At 45.1% G+C, this 23,197-nt stretch overlaps 1 protein-coding gene and 1 long non-coding RNA gene across 3 annotated transcripts in view; one reads left to right on the top strand and one right to left on the bottom strand.

Annotated features, from left to right (window-relative positions):
* SP3 (Sp3 transcription factor) overlaps positions 1-15,968 on the bottom strand; it is a gene marked incomplete at its 5' end in the record, with an annotated part of 33,277 nt that extends 17,309 nt beyond the window's left edge. Inside the window, 4 exons of one of the 2 annotated variants that reach the window (XM_079977973.1) lie at positions 1,455-2,808; positions 14,545-14,649; positions 14,869-15,023; positions 15,532-15,968. In XM_079977973.1, the coding sequence (XP_079834099.1) occupies positions 1,455-2,808; positions 14,545-14,649; positions 14,869-15,023; positions 15,532-15,538 (1,621 nt within the window). Of the gene's footprint in view, positions 1-1,454; positions 2,809-14,544; positions 14,650-14,868; positions 15,034-15,531 lie in introns of those variants that run through there. The other variant, XM_079977972.1, reaches the window with a different exon arrangement.
* LOC307220200 lies at positions 15,156-22,933 on the top strand. Its single transcript, XR_013840766.1, has 3 exons — positions 15,156-15,523; positions 21,181-22,664; positions 22,736-22,933. It is a non-coding gene; the product is annotated as an uncharacterized lncRNA (long non-coding RNA).
* Positions 22,934-23,197: the final 264 nt, after the last annotated feature.

Here is a 23,197-nt window from a genome sequence, read left to right as displayed (position 1 = left end):
CCCCAGTGAACAGAAGGGGGTGGCAAAACTTCCCCTTTAGTCTCCCATATCACCTTCCTCTAATCCCCCCAAAGCAAATTGGGGTGGAGGGCAGAGAAGCTGAAGGGAAGAGGAAAAGAGAAGTGGTAAATAAATCCCCTCCTTCTCAAGGAGGGCTTCTCAAACTTGGGTCTGCAGCTGTTTTTGGACTACAACTCCCAGCATCCCTAGTTACCATGAGCAGTGGTTATGGATGATGGGAGTTGTAGTCCAACAACAGCTGCAGACCCACGTTTGAGAAACACGGCAATTAGCAGAAACATTCACTGGATTAAAAGCCCTTCCATGGATGGAGAGGAATGAATAGATTCCACTCTTCAACTGCAAGAAAATTTTCTCTCTGCTTATCAAATTGGAATGTCAGTGGCACTGGCAAGAGTAATTGATTTGCTCCCACTCTTAACCCAAATTATTTTGCCACTGTTCAGCTAAGAAACTGAATTGTACTTTTGTCAAAACTCAAGCCTTTGATCAGTAAATGAACCCATTAACCATCAGTGTTTCCTTCCTCCTTGTACAATATTGCACATTCTTTGGATTCAAAATTTACACTACAATTTGCACTGCACTTGCTTAATGTAGTACTGCCGACGGAAAAAACTGCAGTCTGAACCCACCCTTCAAAATTTGCATATAGGCTCTGGTACAAGTTTTGGCCGAAGTGTTCTGCAAAAGCCAGCAACAAGTATTGCAAAGTTTGAGTCTCGGCAACTCTTCTGATATCAGGCTCATTTTCAAAACACACCAAAGTTGCTCCACAAATCAGTAGAGCAGCTAAGTTATATGGCAGGTGCTAAACTGGATACCAAATAGCATCATTTGTATTGTTTAGCCCAATTGATCTTCATCCGTCAAAACTTGTCCAAGGCTTTTTGAAACATGGCCTCTGCACTACAAGCCAATGAACAACTAACCTTATCCGTGTTGTCTTGCCATTGCTACAGATCTATTAAAAAGTACTTCATACAATTAGATTTATAAAGGAAGTTACTAAACCATGGGAGGCATCCAATGATATTCACTGGTGGGCAAAATGGTACTTGCAGTTTCTCTTCTTCCCCCTCCAGCCCCCATTGGTCCCCCCATAACCTCTTATAGAGGGTTCCTCCACTCCTCTGGAGAAAGCCTGGTGCGTCAGCAGAAGCCCACTCACATTCATGTTGCATCTCATCTCTGACATTTATAATCATTTGAAACATATAGTTCAGAAAAATGAATTTCAGACATCACAGATAGTGATATAACCAGTTTAAGGAGGGCAAACTAAAACTTGACATTTCAGAATTTCTTGGGAGAATAGCAGCACAAAGTCTTGTATATTTCCATGAACCCCCAAAGATACTGTGAACGTTTATCAATGTTAAAAGCATAAAAGGGACTAGTTTCACAAAGACGCATTATAATGATATAAATACCTGCAGGACTGTCGGCATTTTCTCCTGAGTGCAGCTGAATGCCACCAGAATCTATGGAATTTATTGTAACTGTCTGTAGATTTGGCAACTGAGCAGTACTTAGGCTAACAGGAGTCGAAGTCAAGCCCCCGCTTGCTGCAACTTGACCCAGAGTGAGCGTCTGCACAGGGGTCAACGTTATTTGTTGGCCAGGGGCATTCTGCAGCTGCAAGTTCTGCAAGTTCTGCACTCCTTGCACTTGAAACGTCTGCCAGGTTATCTGCCCAGATGGGGTCACTGTCTGCGCCTGGATTAAAAACGTCCCAGGGTTCAACTGAAGCTGAAGATTCTGCAAAGCCTGTTGCGATATACCTTGGCCAGCTTGCACCCCGTGGATTGTCTGCTGCGCAATACCTTGTACAATTTGGGCTTGACTGGTTGTTTGCTGAGACTCCTGAAGCTGTATGTGCTGCACAATAGGCTGTGCTGTGGAGACCTGAATATTCTGAGCCTGTGTCTCTTCCGAGACAGATGTTTGGATATAATTTCCCTGAAGATCAGAACTGTGTACTTGCCCAGTATTAGTAGACAGGCTGTTTGCATTCTGCTCCAATATACTGGTACTGTCTATAGTTACAGGCAGTTGTGATGAAGAAGATGTTGGCACAAATAAGTCTGTATCGGTGGGGGTTTCCGTCATTTCAGGAGAAACCTGCTCAGCAGTCCTATCAGAAGTGTCCGAACTATCCATCGCCTGTGAAGTACTTATCAAATGCCCGTCGGCATTAATGCCTGCAGTCATGGTTTGAGAACCACTTAGTCCCAGAGAATCTAGATCAACACTATTGATGGGAACAAAAGCAATATTTCCCGGCAGTCCAAGAGGAACGTTAGCAACTACCTGTGCTTGCCCAGGGAAAGACGAACTGCCAATGGTAACCCCTTGGACTTGGCCAGTCTGTGACAATATATTCTGAATATTACTAGAAGATGTTCCAGAGGCAATGATGGTTTGATTGGAGCCAGGAATGATTTGAATTTGACCGGTTTCTTGATTTACACTACCGTTGTCAGAAGAGGCTGCAAAACCAAGCTGAACTTGTTGACCATCAGCTGTCTGAATCTGGGGTATTACTTGATACTGGACATTGGGCACTGCGCCGTTTGACGAATCCGATCCAGATGCAACAGAAAATATCTGTTGATTCTGCAAACTCTGTAGGGGAAGAACATATTGCCCACTTGAAGTTACTGTGGCAGTCCCCGGGATCTGTACTATATTGCCAGCTTCATCTTTGATAGTTGTTGGCGTAGCAGACAGCACCTCCCATCTATTTGGAGTTCCTGCTAACTGTACAGATGACAAATCCCCTGCCTGAACAGAAGCAAAAAGAACAGAAAATCAAGACATGTAGATTTTACAAGTTAGATTACATACAAACTGTAAATCAATACATTGCAAACATACATGCGATTTACAACTTCCACGCAACCTGGACTCAAATGCACTTAGAACTAATTTACCTCAGTAGGCCTGAACGCACACAGCTCTGTGCTGCATTCTGGCCTTTACCTACCATTTCAACATACTGTTACATTACTCTAGTACACTGAAGGTTAATCGCCGGACAATCAACGGTTGAAAAACATCAAGAAACTCACATCAAGTATTTTATCTTTTCGACACCGGATCTTCCAATGCTAATTCATTATGCTGATCTTTGATAAAACCATTCTAACAATTTAAGTCCCCTCCGTACTCCAGTAAATGTGTCACTCATGAATTTTAGGTTGGCTGCTATAAGTTACATGAATATACATACATACACAGAGAGAATTCAGTTCTCATGGTCAAAAGAATATTTTGCATGTATACAATATTTCCCCTTTTCTGTCCTCCAGCCCCACCTCTTTGAACTGAGCTGGATGCCCCTCTACAGAGCCCTTAAAGTCAAGGGCTACACAAAAAAGAACTAATATATATATAATTGATCCAAATAGGGAAATTTATAATATACTCGACTAAGAAACAATGAGTAAGCGTTGAAATTTTGATATATAACCTTATTTTCACATTGTAAACTGCTGCTAATTCCTAGATACTTTACGGGAACAATTCTATCCTTTGCATCCCATGGACTTCCCTCTCCACGAGGGCCTCCTTGTCACAGTGGCAGAAAGCTCAGCTGCCATTGTTCCTCTGCCAGCTGTACTGTGACTGCAGTTAGGGAGCTGGGGAAGATTCATGTCAGGGACACCTTAGATTCAGAGGCCTGTCCATTTCCAACAGGTTGATTAGAGAAGAAAACCTATATACCATTTAATATACAGTCGGACCTTGGAAGTCGAACGGAATCCGTTCCGGAAGTCCGACTTCCAAAATGTTCAGAAACCAAGGTGCGGCTTCTGATTGGCTGCAGGAAGTTCCTGCAGCCAATCAGAACCCGCGTCGGACATTCAGGTTCCAAAGAAAGTTCGCAAACCGCAACACTCACTTCCGGGTTTGCAGCATGCGGGAGCCAAAGCGTTTGACTTCCAAGGTACAACTGTATACGTTTACAATTTACTATATACATTTCTGGATGAAATGTAGTTCTATTTTTAGAAAGCAAAATGCGGAGCCTTCTGTGCCCTGGCTGGCCCAAGCCCAGCAAGGCTTAGGAAGTGGCAGTTTTTCTGTCACAGACTCTTCCCTTCCACCCAACCACACCACTCACCAGGATTGCTCTGCCCAATGTTTCATGAAGAACATGTGCTGATCAGCACTAGAAGGTGGTACTAATTCATTTTGGAGATTATGGAAAAAGAGTACTAAATTAATTCGTGACAGACAGAAAGCATTTACCACGTGCTATCATTTCGGCTTGAAAGATACTTAACCTTCTCTACTTTCTCTACTTATACAGCAGCAGTGAGACTACAACATAACACTTTTCCAAGTATCCCCGCGGCATTGTGGAATGTTGTCCTGACTTGGATCCTAGCTGATCAGATGTCTTAAATCATCTTAGCCGCTTTTCTTGTCTTCCCAATGCGCGCTTTAGAAGTTAAGGAGGTTTCGAGATAATACAATCAAAACTGTTTGATTGCAAAATCAAAAAAAGTTTAGGCAAAGTAACAGCGAAGGAAAAAACAAACAAGTTTAGCACAATAGATCTAAAGCTTGGTTACATTGCTACAGCATCCTAATAAATAGCTGCTGTATTCATTAGAATGCAAAGTACTCCAAGAGCAGACTCAGAAGCAGCAGCAGCTGCAGCTCAACCACTGAAGTGCTTCGAAGGACAGGGGTTTTTTTTCAGTTGCGGCACCTACCCTAAAGCCTTGCAGAGTGAGGCTCTATTGCAGCACTGCTTCAAAAGGAGAATGAAGACTGACATTTTTTTAAGGCCTCTGGTTAATTGTGAACTTTCTGATGGCTCAGTTATTTTGTGCTGTTAAGATTCGTTAGTTTGCACATTGTTAATATTAATTTCAGTGAATATGGAAGGAAGGTTAGGTTTCACTTTGTTTTTACTGGAGAAATAGGTGAGATAGAATTGTTTAAAAGGATGCCGTAGAAAGCAGACGATGCTAAAATTTCAAAGGCCCAAGTCTCCACTGTAATGAACTACTGAAGTTCACATTACAACCGATCCATTTCAGATCATTTTCCGAAAAGGATTGGCAATGGACAAGACTGGAAATAATAACAAACCATTTCTGGTCTTAGCCATCTGCCACATACTTATTTCTTTAAATTCAGTATGCTTCTCTTTCGCAGCCCCCAGTCAGAAGGCGGGCCTCTCCTTTATACGGGCCCCTTCCTGCACATTAGGTTGCGCATATTAGGTTGCCCTTTTTTATACTTCATGCACCGACAACAAAAGTCAAGAAAAGGGACATGTGCTTGAACAGGGAATCTGCTCTCTCTCTCTCTCTCTCTCTCTCTCTCGTGCTCCTTGCAAGATTTCAAACATCCCAGGGACACCCTGTGCTCCAAGGAGCAGAATGGCATTTCCTTGCACTGAGCAGCAGCCATAATGCAATGGTTTCATCATAAAAGTACCCCTTTACCTTTAAAGGTACCCCTGCCCGTACGGGCCAGTCTTGACAGACTCTAGGGTTGTGCGCTCATCTCACTCTAGAGGCTGGGAGCCAGCGCTGTCCGCAGACACTTCCGGGTCACGTGGCCAGCGTGACGAAGCTGCTCCGGCGAACCAGCACCAGAGCAGCACACAGAAACGCCGTTTACCTTCCCGCTAGTAAGCGGTCCCTATTTATTTACTTGCACCCGGGGGTGCTTTCGAACTGCTAGGTTGGCAGGCGCTGGGACCGAGCAACGGGAGCGCACCCCGCCGCGGGGATTCGAACCGCCGACCATGCGATCGGCAAGTCCTAGGCGCTGAGGTTTTACCCACAGCGCCACCCGCGTCCCTGGTTTCATCATAGCTAAGCAGAAAAAAGCAAAGCTGTAGAGTGCTGTGATATCAGAACACTCCAGCTAGTCACACATCTTCCAATACTCCTTGGATCTTCTCAAGTGTCTTTAATGCCACATCAAACATCGGATATGGCTACCAATCCACTGTATCTTAAGAGTCTGAAATGTCTCAATATTTTTCAGCAGATGAATAAACAAGGAATCAGTTCTCACACAGGTGAGATACAAGTCCCAAAGACTTCCTGTCACGAAGGATCTGGTCGCATGCCTCTTACCCAGGCATAGGCAAACTAGGCCCTCCAGATGTTTTGGGACTACAACTCCCATCATCCCTAGCTAACAGGACCAGTGGTCAGGGATGATGGGAATTGTAGTCTCAAAACAGCTGGAGGGCCAAATTTGCCTATGCCTGCTCTTACCAGTCTCAACGTTCTGATGAATTATTTTCCAAAAGTCAAAGTATAAATAAGGGAAAAGAACCCGTTGGTCAGGGACAGGTATCTACAGCAAAGCATTTTGCTGCCACTTCTGAACACAAAGAATTGTCCTTCGTTCCAACTACAGTTAAACAAACTAGGATGAATTCACGCCTTGACATCCTGGTTTTCTTTCAACTAACTAGTCCTCAAAGATCGGAACCTGCTGTGGTCAAAGGTGAATCTGAAAGCTTTCATTCTTCTCCTCTTCTCATGTGAAAGAAGACAGAGGCGTGTGTGAATCTGGGAGTCACCATAGCATGTTCAGGCAAACATCTGAACCAGGCCAGTAAAAGTAATTTATGTTAAGCTCAGTTAATTTGGAGTGCAACTGGACTTTGTTTGTGCATCTTTTTAAGTGGTGGAGCGATAAGAAAAATAACTTCAAAAAGAAAAGTGAGAAGCTATTCTTTTTGGAAATTAAGTTTTGAAAACTTATTTCCGGATATTTTATAGTTTAAACAGCTTCTAAACAAATTGGTTCTATGGTGTTAAACAACTTTTATCTATTTCAGACTAACCACCAAGGCATGAAAAACTATTTTCAAACCAAATTCAAGCGTTTCAGCTGTATTAAGAATATTTAAAAACTCAGATTCCCCCCACCCATTATTTTTCAAGGATTAATTCAACCTTGGTCTTACATGAGATGAAAAGGAGTCACTACATTTAAAAAGTACCTACTTGGGGTTATGTTTACACTACAAGCAACCCTCATTTTGCACAGGGGTTACGTTCCGGACTCCAGCATGTGTCAGCAGGGCCTGCATAAAGTGTTCCTTTCCACTCCTTTAGGGACATTTTAGTGATATTTTCAGGTCAATTCTGGGTTCAGTGCTGTACGCGCATGATCACGTGTAAATAGGTTGTTGCCTGTACTCAGATTTCTGATTCCTAAATCTACCAGACTTACCAGCAGTCAGATTTAAGTTACCTACAGCTCCTTATGACAATACGTAATTAAAATGCCTACATATTGCCACTATATAATTGGGATGTGTACAAAGTATTGCATTATTACAGTGCGCTGTAAACATCATTAGATTTAACCTCAATACTGAATATATTTAATTAGAAGTAAATCCCACCAAGTTAAACAGAACTTAACTTCCCGGTTAAGTGTTCTTCAAATCACAAGCACAGGGAGCTATTTATATAAACACATTAGTTTCTCTTATAGCTATAGTATACAAATGCTGTACCAGTACACTTATAATAATTCCAGTTCATAAAAATATTGTCTTTCCCCCTAACATCAACAAGTCCTACTTCTGAAGATTATTCAGTTTCACAAACATAATATTGATTTCTAAAACTTCGCTACCATCGCTCAAGCTTTTGCTTACTTTTTCAGTGGAACATTATCTATTCAAACAAACAGGAGGGCAGCCTACGCAATTACAGCAAAAAGCTTATCGCGGGTTTCAAGAAAGGGCTATGCACCTATGTAAAAGCTGGCATTTATTACAGTGAAGCAGTTCTGTATCAATATAAGATCCGTATTACACCTTCTATAATTTGGGATCCTGCAAGGCATTTTGAAAATCAATTATTGGGAAATCCCCTGCTCCCGTCTGTACAATAGCACAAGACAGCTAGGCTCCAGGGCAGTAGGAATACTCTCGTGCAAAACCTCATACAGCATTATTACTGACGCTCAGGACCAAGTGAGCAGGAGGCACAATGTTCATCAAGTCTTGAAACACGAGCAAAAAGTGCCCTCCCTTCGCCACGTGAGCGTTTTTCTCCCTCATTCCAGATACTTCAAGCCGCAGAGCCTCAAGCAGCTTAGAACATTGATAATTATGACCAAGAAATTGTTTTTCCCCTTGTCTTAGTTAACCCACCCACCCCGACACAAGATAATCCTTTTAGCTTATTGCATCCTAGGAGACGGGGGAAGTGAAGCTGCAAGATTCACACCTCACGGCAAGCCTTTCCTGACCTCAATTCCTTTCCCCTCATACTAACCTTTTTTTCTTTTGGGAAGTCCCCCTAGAGCATGTAGAAACTCTTACCTTGTCTCTTTATGGATCCTTCTTCTGTACCCTACTTGGTGCCCTGGGGCACCCAGTTTGCTCTTAGAAGGAATAAGGTGGGGCCGAGATGATGAATTTGGAAATCCCCTTTCAGCTTTCATCTAGCCCTGCAGTTTACCACCACAGTACAATGCAATTTTTCTATTGAACTGACTGCTGAAGCTCAGGGTTAGGTGAGCAGGAAACTACGCTGAATGGCAAATACATGCCATGAGGCACATGTTCCCTGTCTCCAACTGCCTCCTCCAGTTAAGTTTTTTTTAATGTCTGATGTATTAAAAGGTACAGGTACCCCTGCCCGTACGGGCCAGTCGTTTCCGACTCTAGGGTTGTGTGCCCATCTCACTCTAGAGGCCGGGGGCCAGCGCTGTCCGGAGACACTTCCAGGTCACGTGGCCAGCATGATGAAGCTGCTCTGGCGAGCCAGCACCAGCGCAGCACACGGAAACACCGTTTACCTTCCCGCTATAAAGCGGTACCTATTTATCTACTTGCACTTGGGGGTGCTTTCGAACAGCTAGGTGGGCAGGAGCTGGGACCGAAAGACGGGAGCTCACTCCGCCGCGGGGATTCAAACCGCCAACCATGCGATCGGCAAGTCCTAGGCACTGAGGTTTTACCCACAGCGCCACCCGCATCTGATGTATTAGTCTGTTTTAATTTGTTGAAAGCTGCCCAAAGTGGCTTAGGTAACCCAGTCAGATGCACAGCCTATACATTTATTATTATTTGTTTCTTCTAGATTCAGGTAGACAGCCTGTTGGTTTGACGCAGTCGAAATATATTTTTTAAAAATTGTCCAATAGCACCTTAGAGACCAGCTAAGTTTTTTCTTGGTATAAGCTTTCGTGTGCATGCATCTGAAGAAGTGTGCATGCACACAAAAGCTTATACCAAGAACAAACTTAGTTGGTCTCTAAGGTGCTACTGGACATTTTTTTAAAAAAATTATATATTTATTTTTTGTTGTTGTTACACTATTATATGTTAGTGGCTCAAACAGGCCAGTTCTGTCCCCTCCTTCCTATCACCCCTACCCCAATTCAGCTGACACCCACAGCACAATTTTAGCCCTGGTTATCTGGCTGTTTTGTTTCCATCTCTCCTTTAAATGTACAAAATCATTTGGTTCAGCACATCTGGAAAGTCCTGCAAATATGCACAAGCCAGAACACTGTTTGTGGATGTTGCCATTTCACTGCCAATCTGATAGGAATGGGACCACTAAATTCACCATTTTTTTTAAAAAAAGTAGAACTACAGTCAGGAACACCTAAGAGTGCTGTTTGGTGATCAGTTCTGTTATTTACGCACATTCTGAAAGCTCCTCTTGCTGTGTTATGTACTACTCAGGAACAAGGATTGCTGTCAGCCTCAGCCTCTTAACACGGGAGGCGAGTTTGTTTCTGGAGAAAGACTTATTTCTTCCTTACTCAATGCTATGTCTCCATGTAGCACAGAAGGAATGTTTACGACATAGGGCACATACTCCCCAGCCGTTATCCCTACCCACCTCTGAGATGCTATATGTTGTTCCAGACTCAGATAGCTTCTGTTCTCCCATTTACCACCCTCAGCATGGCCAACCATGTTTTGGGGGGTTTATTTACAACCTTGTATTGTTGTGAATAGCCAAGGGAACCCCAAAGCATGCGGAAACCCCCACTATGCGTGTGAATTGCTGCCAAATATTTAGATGCAGGGCCACAAAGTTCAGTATTCAGAAGGATGGTAGTGATGCAATCCCAGGGGAATCAGTAGAGATCCTGGAGGTTCAAAAAGGTTGTAATCTTTTGCAGAACTGGCAGAGAGACCTACGTGGAGATAATGTTTAGAATGGTGCGATAATTTGGGCTTGCTATATTCAGCACAAACTTCCAATTTGCTATTGTTTGACCAATTCAGATACAGCAACTGGCCTTGTTCGCATGCCACATTAAATCACCACTTAAAACAAAGTGCAGTTAATAGCAATACCCTCTCATTCCTGATGCCATGCCAGAGATAAGCCAGAGTCTTGGGCTGACATGCTATCTAAACCACTAGGAACAAACAAGGTTTGTCCTTGGTTTTAGGAAAACAAACTATAAAAGCAATTTCAGATGATGCAACGAATCAGACTTGGCTTGTTTTGTCTGTGGTGCATATTCAGCACCAGGAAAGAAATACCATGGGAACTTTTGAGTAGCAGGCACCAATGCATTTCCCTTTCACATTAAATCATAACTTGTTTTCAACTATTGTGATGTGTGAACTAAGAATCAGAAGTGATCACATGAAGAGGGAGCACCATTTCAAATCCTGTTCACAATGGCTGAACTGCTGTGATACCTGAACTAGACTTTAGTGTAAAGCACACTCTACAAAATTAGTCCTAATTAAATGGCCCAGTAAGTCAGGGAAGAAAATATTAGCATTATATCTGTGGCAAAATACTAAATTCCGGAAGACAATTCTCATAATTTAACTTCCTGTTAAATATCTGAAGTATGGCTAGACTATAGTAGTCTAATCCAGAAATCAACTTTGCAAGTTACTAGGGTGAAGTCTAAAGTAAACTGAATTTAGGAATGCAAATATTGTGACTTGATCCTCACTGCATTGGAAAGTTTGATAAGAAGTTGGACATGCGTAATTTAAATCTTAAACTTAAAAGGCTTGGGGGGAAACCCAGTTCCTTTTTCCAATTATTATAAATGCTGACAATTACTTTTAGCGACATCTCATTGTGGATGAGAGATTTGTGGTAGGTGGCTTGCTTTCTTATCTGAGTGTGTAAGAATGTGTTTGCAATTTCCCTTCCCATTCCCACAGGAGAATTCATTGATACCAGAGATGAGACACAAAGATGAGATAGTTTTGTTGCTATTCAGTTAGCACTTTCACTCGCAATGATTCATTTCGTTAAGGAACATTCCATTAAATGCCATTAAGGAAGTATCCTTTCATGAAAATTCATGCCAATGCTTCTCTTCTCCAACTATTTTCATCTACTGCCATTATTTATATATTTGATATGTAGAAATACCATCAGAGGTCTCAGAATTACAGTGGTGCCCTGCAAGACGAACGCCTTGCAAGACGGAAAACCCGCTAGACGAAAGGGTTTTCCGTTTTGGAGGCGCTTCGCAAAACGAATTTCCCTATGGGCTTACTTCGCAAGACGAAAATGTCTTGCGAGTTCCTGCGGGGTTTTTTTCCTCCCCCCCTTTTTCTAAGTCGCTAAGCCGCTTATCAGGGACGCAGGTGGTGCTGTGGGTTAAAGCCTCAGCGCCTAGGACTTGCCGATCGAAAGGTCGGCGGTTCGCATCCCTGCGGCGGGGTGCGCTCCCGCTGCTCGGTCCCAGCGCCTGCCAACCTAGCAGTTCGAAAGCACCTTCGGGTGCAAGTAGATAAATAGGGACCGCTTACCAGCGGGAAGGTAAACGGCGTTTCCGTGTGCGGCTCTGGCTCGCCAGAGCAGCGATGTCACGCTGGCCACGTGACCCGGAAGTGTCTCCGGACAGCGCTGGCCCCTGGCCTCTTAAGTGAGATGGGCGCACAACCCCAGAGTCTGTCAAGACTGGCCCGTACGGGCAGGGGTACCTTTACCTTTTAAGCCGCTTATCAGCTGATCCGCTAAGCCACTAAAAGCCGCTAAGCTGCTAATAGCGCTAATCCGCTAAGCCGTCAATGGGCTTGCTTCGCAAGACGAAGAAACCGCTAGACGAAGAGAATCGCGGAAAGGATTCTTTTCGTCTTGCGAGGCACCACTGTACTAGTATTATGAAAAGCACAAGAGAACGCCATGTGTGATCAGTTACATCCTGGATTAGCTATAGTTGGAGAATGGCACACTGAGGGAAATGGTTAGAAAAAGGGGTGGGAACCATAATTCTAGTCTGGATCTGAGGCCTCTCCTCTTTGGCCCTGCCGACCCCCAGATGGAAATTAGGCTAAGAAAAAAGCTCCTATTGGTGCAAAACTACCATTCAGAGAGGACCTATTGAGTAAAAAGAGGTATTCCTTACCCATTTTTGGCTTTGGCCACGACATACAGTCAATAAAAGGTACCAAACCAATTACCACCAAGGGAATGTGGCACTCAACATAAAAAGGACACCCACCACTGATTTAAACCATTTATCCAAACGTATAAATATTTGCAGGGAACCATAACATTTTGTGGAAACGTCTTTTTCATTTGTGCTCTTTTTAACTCTCCTTTTTTTCTGTATCCGTCTCACATGCCTGCTTCTTGCCTGCCCACATTTCCTGTAGCCAATTCCCAATTACCTTTTAAAAGCTCCTCCCATTTATAAGGCTATACCATTATCAAAATAAGTGTTTTAACGTTACCTGAGTGCCATTTTAGATCGTGTTTTAATAAATTTATTGTAGGATGGAGAATCTCACCAATGTGAAAACCTTGCTTCTGGCTCTCTGAGAACCAGAGACTACATTGCTGCATTATTTTTCCTTTGCGTCACACATTTGGAAAGACACAGATGAGCAAGTTAAAATTTGGCTCTATTCCAGGCTCTGACACTAACTCACTGAGGCTGTGGACAAGTGATTAGCTTCAACTACATCTTAGCTTCCTGGTGTGCAATGAAGATAATAAATACTTTTCGTTCTGCTGTGTGAGGCTACATTCCTTAATCCACTCACATGGCTTTTAAATGCCACTGAAATTGACAGGGCTCATAAGCACTCAAAGGGGCCACAGAAGTATACATTAAAATTAAGAAGGGACCATCAAATGTCAAACAACCTGGTTCAAGTTATCTAAGATGACACTGGAACAGTGTATGACTGCGAGTGTTTACTCAATAGTCCCGCTGAATTCAAAGGGACTTAGGCACATGTATGCAAAGGACTGAATTCAAACAGTCACTGTCTTAAGCTAATGAAGCTTCTCCCATGCTATCCACATACAGCTTACCTAATCATTCTATTCCTCTCCACCGCAATACTCATTTCCTATTCACACCATAAACACTATCTAGAGAACAACCAGGAGGCCACAGAAAAGGTGAAGATTTTCATTCGGCATCAAACATACAGTTCCCTATATCACCCACGTACAGACGGGTTCGAAAATTAAAGAGAGTACCCATTTCTGGCAAACCCATGGAATCAAATCCGAATGGTTAACGTAAAATGCCAAATCATCCCACCGCTTAAAACTTGCATTTCAATTAACACCCCCCCCCCCCGCCGCCCGCTTCAAGCCTGCTCCTTTTTAACAGCAAAGCACTGACATGTTGTTTTCCGTCACATCCTATTCCTACCAGGCTCCTCTAAAAACTAGTCAGGATATTTACTGGGCAGATAACACACAAGGAAAGAAAGCAGAGTGGTGGTGGTTTGAGTGTCAAAACTTCCCTTTTTCTCTCTCACACACACAAAACTGATCTGCAGTGCACTGTTAACTGCGCCCAGAAACAGCGTTCAAAATAGCTCGCTTCCGCTAGGGAATACAGGCTGCCTTTTCTTTTCTCCTTTCCCCCCCTTCCCTCCAACCAGCCATTTTGCCCTTAAAGTGTCTTCTGGCTTCCTCCTCCTCTCCTTCAACCCAGCCTACATTTTGTGCTGCTGCTGCTGCTGCTGCGGGGTTCCGGGGTGACAGCTGACATTCAGGAGCAGGAAGGGGGGTGGGGTGGATGATGGTTCACTTTTTTGAAAGGTGGGGTGGGGGTGGAAAGCCCAGATAGACCTCCCTTTGCCTTGGGGTGGGGAGGAGGAGGAGGAGGAGGAGGGGTGAGCGGGAGAAACCAAAGCTTCCCGCCTCTCTGCCTGCCTTCCCCCCCCACCCCACCTCCCCAAACCTGCGCCGCCGCCCCGTCAAGCCCCGTTTGAAGATGCAACGAGAGGCGCCGCGGCATTCAGAGGCTCGAGGGGATGTCCCGGTGCCGCCGCCTCCTCCTCCTCCTTCTCTCTCCCCCCACCCACCCCAGGGAGCCCGCCCGCTCGGCTCCTCCCGGAGAGGCAGGGGAGCTCGGGGACCCCCTCTCCCCGGCAGGTCGGCCTTGCGATCGTCCCTCCCCCGGGCGGGCGGGCAGTGCTCTGCGGTGTCTCTCCGCGTCCCTCCCCCCGGGCGGGCGGGCGGTCTGCGGCGTCTCTGCCTCTCTCTCTCTCTCCCCCCCCCCTTCTCCGGCAGGCCGTGCGAGCGCGGCGGGGCGGGCACTTACCGCTCCGGCAGGCGGAGAAGCGTCGTCGTCGTCGTCCTCCGGCGACGGCGGCCCGATCTTGCTGCAGGTAGCCGCCAAGAGCGCCAGCGGCGACGGCTGGGTGTCCTGGGGTGGGGTGAGGGGGGTGGGGGAGCGGGAGACAGGCGGCGGGAGAGGTGGGTTAGCGCGGGGCGCGTCTCCGTCGGTCCCCTTCCCTCCACCCGCGCAGCCACCGAAACCCCGCGCTCGCGACGTGTCACCGCCGGGGGGTGGGGAGGAGGGGGGGGGGGAAAGAAGGGCTCCGGGCCCGAAGCCTGCTGCTTCACCCGCCCTCCCGCCTCTCACCTGCGGGGTGCCCGACTCGTCCGAGGCGTCGGCCGAAGCCGCTGCAGAGCCGCCGTTCCCGTGCTGCAGATATTCGCCGTGGGGGCCGCCGCCGCCGCCGCTGCTGTCCACGTCCAAGGCAGCCATTTCCTCTTGTTTCACGGGCTTCTCCGGAGCTGCGCGCATAACGGGGGGGGGGGGGGAGTAGTTGGAGAAGGGGGGGTAGGGAAAAAAAAAAAGATAGGCCGGGTTGTTTGGTGGTGCGGGGGGGTTGGAAGGAGAAGTTGGGCGGGGGGGGGAGGCGGAAAGAATCGGTCGGAGGGGGGAGGGGAGGAGAGTCACTGGCGGGCGCGCTCGCCCCCTCCCTTCCCCATCACCCCGGCGCTTGCTCGCTCGCTCGCTGGCTCGCTCCCTCCCGCGCAAGGCGAGCCCGCCCTGCTTTCCCTCCGCTCCCCTCCCTCTGTTCCCTCCTCCTCCTCCTCCTCCTCCCTCCCTCCCTCCGCGCCGCTGCCGCCGTCCCTGCTGCCCCTGCCCCTCTTTTCTCCCTCCTCCCCCTGGCTCTGCTCCTCCTGCTCAGCCAGTGCCGCTCCAGCCACACTCGCAGGCAGACACGCGCGGCGGCGGCGGCCGAGCAGCAACCGAGGCGGCGGCGGCGGTTCCCCAACAACAAGGCCCCGTACGTACCGGTCATGGCGGGAGGACGAGCGAGCGACTTGGCAGGCGAGGAGGGAAGGGAGGAAGGAAGGAAGGAAAAGCGCTGGCTTGAACCCCGCTGGTCTCTGGCGCGCAGGCCCCGCTGGCGGCCGCTGCCGCTGCTACGGCTAGGCAGCCGCCGCTGCTGCTGCTGCTGCTGCTGCTGTCGCCACCGCCGGGGACATGCTTATTGTGCGCGCGGGGTTGAAGCGGCGGAGGTGGTTCTGCTGGTGGTGGTGGTGGTGGTGGAGGAGGAGGCGGCGGCCTGGCTCCCACTCCGGGGTCCCCCCCCCCACTTGTTTTGATTGACGGTGCGAGGAAGCCGAAAGGTGGAGCTTGGAGCAAAAGGGAAGAGGGGGCCCGGCCGACACCGCCAGCACCACCAGTACTACCGCCGCCTTGCGCGCGCGCGCCCGCCCGCCCTGAGAGCTGGCCCGGAACTCCCGCCTCCCCCCCCCTCCTCTTTGCTCTCGCGGCGTTCCAGACAGCTCATTGGCTGCGGCGCCGCGCGGCCCGCGCTCTCACTGGCCCTCGCCTCCTGTCGCTCAGCCCGCTTGCAGGAGCGGCCCCCGCTCCCTTCCTCCCCCTCCCTTGCCGAGGTGGCTTCCTGTTTGCCAGGGTTTGTGTGAGAGACAATGAGCGAGGCCTTGCTCGGGTGGGCTCGAGCTGAGGTGGCGGGGAGGGGGGGGGGAGGGAGAGCCAGGCCGCGGCGGCCGCCTAAACCGACGGTTGGAAGGGGGAGAGGCCCTGAGGCAGCCGCGTCAGGGCTCTTGGCCTTTTCCCTCATGAGAGAGCTTCGCCTTATAAAGCGCTTGAGGCCTGCTCCCCTCAGAACGGTTCTCTCCTCGGGCCCTGCTCGATTTCCGTGGGAGACTCGGCAGGGTTTGAATTCTCCCTCGTTCCGGCTGCCACTCAGCGTTTTGTGACAGCGGCTCTAGGGAGGAGGAGGAGGGAAAGTTGGAGGCTGCGCTTATGGACCGAAAACAAAACCACCCCCTCCCAAAAAAAAATTTAAAAAAATTCTCCACTTAAAATGTCTGCGCGCTGCGGGCCAATCAGGCCTCGCTTGCGAATGTTTTGAAGGCCCTGAAGTGCCAGACCCGGGCCTTGTGCCTACGTGTTAATGTCATCTGTTAACTTTTTTCCAGAAGCGGGTTTCTTTTAAAAAAAAATTTTCAGGCCTTAGTTCCCACGAGCTAAAAGGACATTGATTTCCAGTATTTAGTCTCTGGTTAAGAGAGTTTTGAATATGAATGGGGCTTCGTCTTAGCGAATGATGAGCACTTAATTTTAAAACACTTGTGTTTTAAAATTATAAACAGTTGAGCATCTCTAATTTCTCTCTCCATGGTTTTAAATAATCAGCTTTTACATTGCTTACTGTGAGTTCATAGAGCAACATAAAAAAAAAATACTGCTTAAAGCACAAAAGCAGTAAATCCACATTTCTCAGTGGCAAAACTGCCGTGATTATAGTGAAATTCCTTCCAGTAGCACCTTAGAGACCAACTAAGTTTGTTATTGGTATGAGCTTTTGTGTGCATGCACACTTCTTTAGATACCTTTGTTTTTATTTTGACTACGGCAGACCAACACAGCTACCTACCTGCAACTGTGATTATAATGGTTCTGAATTGTTCCTGAAGAAAGCAATTCCATCTCCCACTGAGATCAATGGCAAACTATCCATTGATTTAATTCGAATGGATCGGGCGCTAATTCTCAAGCATTTCTTGAATTAGGATCTGTATAAATTTGTCAAAATTACATGGATGGTTTTTTTAGATGTGTTTTGGATTTTGTTATTGATACCAAAATGCCCTTCAACACACCAAAATGCACTTCACTATAAATAGCATAGGGATTGTTTTATATATTTTTGCGTAGATCCCTTGTTGAGTTTGAGGTTGGCTTGAAGGCAGTGTTGAACTCTTGAAGACATGCGTTCTGATACTGTCCATGTTTGCTAAGAATTAACTGATACTGTTAAGTGGTGCTTACTTTCTAGTAAGTGTACTCACAGGATTCCAGCAGCTATTTTACTTTGGGGTGGGGGACTTCAGCATACAATCTGTGGTTAGTTCAGGACTTTTTGACATTTTAGTGAAAAGCATTTAGTGAGCATAATAACTGACACAGCACCTGATGGGAATAAGTTGGATTCTATATGTTATGAAATACAGTCTGTTCATCAGACGTAGAAATTGCCAGGATTTGGTCATTATGTTCTAAGTGTAGGTACAATAGACCAATATACATGAGACTTCCTCCTTTTCTATGTCTATTTGTGGCTGGCCAAGAATGGATGGTGTTCATGTTATCAGATGGTGTGCAGCTATAAAACTGATCAAAGCAAAATATTTTTTCTGTTTCAGTTTTGGATTACTTTCAGTTAAAGCAAGGGAATAGTCATGAATTCATCCATATTTAAAATATTGCATATTTTCATTTTAAAGCACAAGCGAGTTCCCCCCTTATTTTGGTTGTGGGCGCAAGAAAGCTGAAAGGAGGCTTGCAGCAGAAGAGGGAGATCTGGCTTGACAGCACCATCACCACAGCTACCTCCACCTTGCCTATCAGCTCAGACTCCGCCCCCCCCTTGGTGCTCCTAGCGACTCATTGGCTGCAGTGCTATGTGGCCTAGACACTTTCTGCCTCAAGCCAACAGGAAACCATGTAAATGAATAATAATGTAAACATGAAAAAAAAATACTGATTTATGAGACATTTGGGGCAGCTAATGTGAAAGTAGCTGTTGGGCACTGTTCACTGAACCCCAGTTCATCAGTGAAAGGGAACCGTGGACACACACAGCTTCAGAGGTTAGATGTAGTAACTACTCTCAGCAGAGGGAATACAGAAATCAAAAGCTTGCAACCAATTCAAAACACTGAAAATCTTTCCTGAAAAGGGTTGTCTTGGTAATATGGCGAACTGCCATTAGGGAAGAAGCAAGGCAGGCCTTGGGAGGGATCACTTCAGGCCGCAGTAGCGAGAAAGGCCTTTTCTCTTATCCCAACCAGATGTATTTTCAGGAGACAGAAGAGGGCTTCCATTGGTAGTTCTTAATATGTGGGAAAGGTTGTGTGGGAGAAGATGGTCCTTCAGATAGCATGTTCACAAACAGTAATGGTTAATGGATGTTTTTACAATCTTTGAAACTGCCAAGAAAAATATTGTCCCTGGAATATATAAATAACTGTAAGCAAACAGTGTCAAGTTTGCCCCAGTTTGTTCTTTTAGATAGAACTTCTTCAAGTTTGATAAAAGATCATGGATTCAGTTTTAATGAAGAGTGAGAGTAGATTTGAATGTGTCTCTTTGTATTATGTTTTCTGGGGGACACTCTATATATATATATATATATATATATATATATATATATATATACACACACACACACACACACACACATACACAGTGGACCCTCTGGATACGAATTAAATTTGTTCCGGGGGTCTGTACTTAACCTGAAAAGTCTGTAACTGGAGGCGCCGCTTCTGCGCACACACACGGCATGATAGAGCGCTTCTGCGCATGCGCGTGCGGTGAATCCCGGAAGTATACACTTCTGGGATTGCCATGTTCGCAACCCAAAAGTTACATATCCAGAGCGGTATGTAACTGTGTGTGTGTGTGTGTGGTGTTTAGTTGTTTAGTCATGTCCAACTCTTCATGACCCCATGGACCAGAGCACGCCAGGCACTCCTGTCTTCCACTGCCTCCCACAGTTTGGTCAAACTCACGTTAGTAGCTTCAAGAACACTTGTCCAACCATCTCGTCCCCTTCTCCTTGTGCCCTCAATCTTTCGCAACATCAGGGTCTTTTCCAGGGAGTCTTCTCTTCTCATGAGGTGGCCAAAATATTGGAGCCTCAGCTTCAGGATCTGTCTTTCCAGTGAGCACTCAGGGCTGATTTCCTTAAGAAATATTATATATTATTATATTATATATTATTACATTATATTATGTGTCCCCCAGAAAACATAATATGTACAAAGAGACATATTCAAATATATATATACACACACGCTCAAAATAACTGATTAAATGGAAAATGGCTTTAACTTTTTTATATTGCCTTTCATCTATCCTGTTAAAGTTTTTAGTATAGTGCCTGTCTGACTGCAAATCTGTCTATGCTACTGTGCAATGGTATTGTGTTACACACCACATAGATGAAGCTGTCAAACTTGTGTTTTGAATACATTTTCAGGATTTTATGAGTAGGGCTTTTCAAATGGGGTTGAGACTCTGCATGTCTGGTGCATGCAAACTCTTTCAACACAGGAGCAACAGTTTTCAAAGGTTGCTTATTGTGATACACACTCTATACATGTATAATGTTGAGAACCACAGTCAATTGCAGATATCAAACAAACACCAAAGAACAAATTAAACTCCAGATCAGAGAAAAGGTCCAACAATGACATGAAAGCGGAGTTCAATTTTTATTTAACCAACTGAACCCTAGGCCTAGCCTGTGCTGTGGTATAGAATAATATGGAGCCATTAAAACACTTGAGCTTTGAGAGCAGCTTTCAGTACAGTGATAGATGTCACTGGCAATTCATGGTATCTGTTTCAAATGTATTTTTACAGCCATCCCTATAGTAAAGTTTCGTTGTGGTTTACATGAAAAGAGCCTGCTGCATCAGGCCGATGGCTCACTTAGTCCAGCATCCTGTTTTCACAGTGGCAAACCAGATGCATGTGGAAAGCATGCAAGCAGGGCATGAACACAGCAGCACTCTGCCCATTTAGGACTAAAGGCAATGAGTATTCAGAAGTGGAACACAGCTATTGTGACTACTAGCCAATGAAGAGCTTTATCCTCCATGAATTTGTCTAATCCTCTTTTAAAGCCATCCAAGTTGGTGGCTCCCCATTTATAGAAGGTTCTGCCCAGGGCAGTTCTGCTAGTGCCTTTATTATACACATTTAGGTGCCAGGCTATAACGTTCCTCTTCAGCCTGGCTGATCAATACCCAATGCCCTTCTAAATGTGTTTGGGGAGGGGAGGGGTATTCATTGGTTTGTGTCTTTAATGTTCTTGCTTTTCTTCTGTATTTCGTATTTTTATGTTGTGAACCGTCCTGAGATGAAGGCGGGTATACAGATTTAATAAATGAAATAAAAATAAGTGCTTTTGTAGTATTTGTAAATCTATATAAAGATTGTATGTTTATGTCAATTGTGGCAGAATAACAAAAGAATTTGATTTTTTTTAAGATAGGAATGGTTTGGTAGTATGTTAGGTGACAATGAAAGCTGAATAGTAAAGCCATGCCACCAGTTAAATGGGACAAAGGTCTGAAACCTAGTCCTTAGAGTGGAAAATTCATCAGCCATGCTGAAACTCCCTTTGCCCCGAAAAAAATAATAAGGAAAATTAGCTAGGTGGAAAATGTAAGATAGCAGACATTACCACATTTTCCCTTATCAAAGGCCCAGTAATGTGTTTTTGATACCTTAAGTAGAAGTAATTGTGATACAGGAACCCATATTGTTTGACATTAAACATAAGTTGGCACTGTTAGATCCCCCAACATATTTTTTAAAAAAGCTTTTATGGGTTATTGTGAATATATTTTGTTTGAAACATTTGTAATTTTTTACTTTTTTACTTTTTTTTTACAGTGGCATGTGTAATGTACGCAAATCTCCCAGCAGCTAAACAATGCCAATCCCTGTACTGAAAGTAGTTCCAGGGGCTCAGCCACAAAGAGGAGACGGGAAGACTTGATGCATGGCCAGTGCATATTAGTTGATGAAGAGTATAAGGATACCAGAAGTGCCTTTCACATAGACTTGTGGAATAAAATGAATGAAGAGTCAAGCACTGGAGCGCACTGTATAAATACGGAATTTGTATGAGAACGTAGATTGGGATAGTAGTCCGGAAGGTAATGTATTTTCACAAAATACGCAAGGCTGCCTTTGCATCTAGAAGGAAGCTGCGGCAAGCTGTACGTAGGAACAGAAAAGAAGACAAAATGGTAGTGCCGTATGCTGAGCGATGCAACAAAATTGACGTAGTCCATCACCACTGACTCTGTATCAAGAACCAGATGTGATGCCCTTCATAATAAAAATGTATGTGTATTTAAGGCACAAGGAACCCCAAGTCATGGCAGTATTGTCTATATATCACCAAGTGATTAACTCCAGATGACAGCAATTCCAGAGGTTCCACAAATGTTTTTCAAGCATATTCATTATGGTGCATTTGGTTGAAAGACCCAATAATATTAGAGGGCTTTCTAAAATACTCTCAGGTTTCTTACAGGCTTTATTCATGGAACAAAATTAGCCACAATAAGGGAGGTGTTTCCAAACAAGCAACAAGTGGACAGTGATAAACAGTTATTCAACAGGGTTGCCATGTGTTTGCATGCTATTCCATTTACTGAAGCTGGGTTGATGTGACAAACACACATTGAAGCACAAAAGAACCCAAGGGCCTATGCAAACATATAACATAGCTCAGAAATACTGCTGTTAAAGGCTTTTGAAATGACTGTGATGATCCAAACAGATTATAACATGGACATCACTGGTGTTTTCCATCATTACTGGGAAGCAAATATCATTTCAGGCTCAAGTTTAAAACACTATTTTAGAGGTCTGGTAAGAATATTATCTTGACAGAAACGGATTAGTTGACTCAGATCCCCCTATATTGAGAGATCAGAAATAGCAAAGGAAAACATATTTTTCACCTAGCAAAATTTTCCTCAAGTTTTGGGGTGAGTCATCTTGGCCCAATATACTCTCCACCCATTTAAGGTACTAAAACAACCTTCAAAAACTCCTTTTCCTTTTGCTCAAAACAAGTACAAGCTGAAAGCTGTTTCAATGCACATATTGGAGATCCTTACCACTTTGTATTGATACTACTGATGATACATTCTACTCAATAAAATTATATTTTTATACTTACACATTGTTTTCGCTGTAATATGCTTACCTGTTTCCATTCCTCCGCTTATTAGTTCATGGCCTAGATCAGTGTTTCCCAACCTTTTTCTGATTGTGGCCCCCTTCCAACCTTGTTTCCTTCCTGTGGTTCCCCCCCCCCCCATGGGCGTAGCCAAATAAGTAAAAATCAATACAAATCTGAGGTTCTGTCCCCACCCCTAACAAAAATCCTGGCTATGCCCATGGCCCCTCCCCCTGTCTTACTGGTAGAAAGGTAGCTATTTAAAAGTTTTGTTTGTAAATGGCACGTGTTTTCTTTGTAATTCATACAAAATACAATCACATAAAATGATAGGAACATAATGAAACATTGAAGCAGAAAACCATAGAATCATGGAAGGGACCCCATGGGTCATCTTTCCTAGTGCATGAGGGCGATCCATCTTCCATGTATTAAAAAAAGTAAACAACACTTGCTTGACCCCACTTATTTGACACACATGGGGAAATCTACAGATACATTCCAAAAGGTGCACGGGGAGTTCTGTATACATGGGAGAATTTTAAAAAGCAAGTGGTCCTCACTGATCTACTGCAAAAATATCTTGTCATCCAGAGGAGCCCTGGCTGCCTAGATACAGCCCCACACACCCTTAAGTCCCACTGAAAGTGTGGCTTCTGAGTAGACAGCTATTTACTAGATGCACGTCAGCAGCACCAGACTTGGCTAGGCGCT

Source organism: Podarcis cretensis, assembly GCF_951804945.1.
Source record: "Podarcis cretensis genome assembly, chromosome: 1".
Classification (NCBI taxonomy): domain Eukaryota; kingdom Metazoa; phylum Chordata; class Lepidosauria; order Squamata; family Lacertidae; genus Podarcis; species Podarcis cretensis.
Note: the sequence above shows the minus strand (reverse complement) of the source record. Positions and strands in the feature narration are given on the sequence as shown.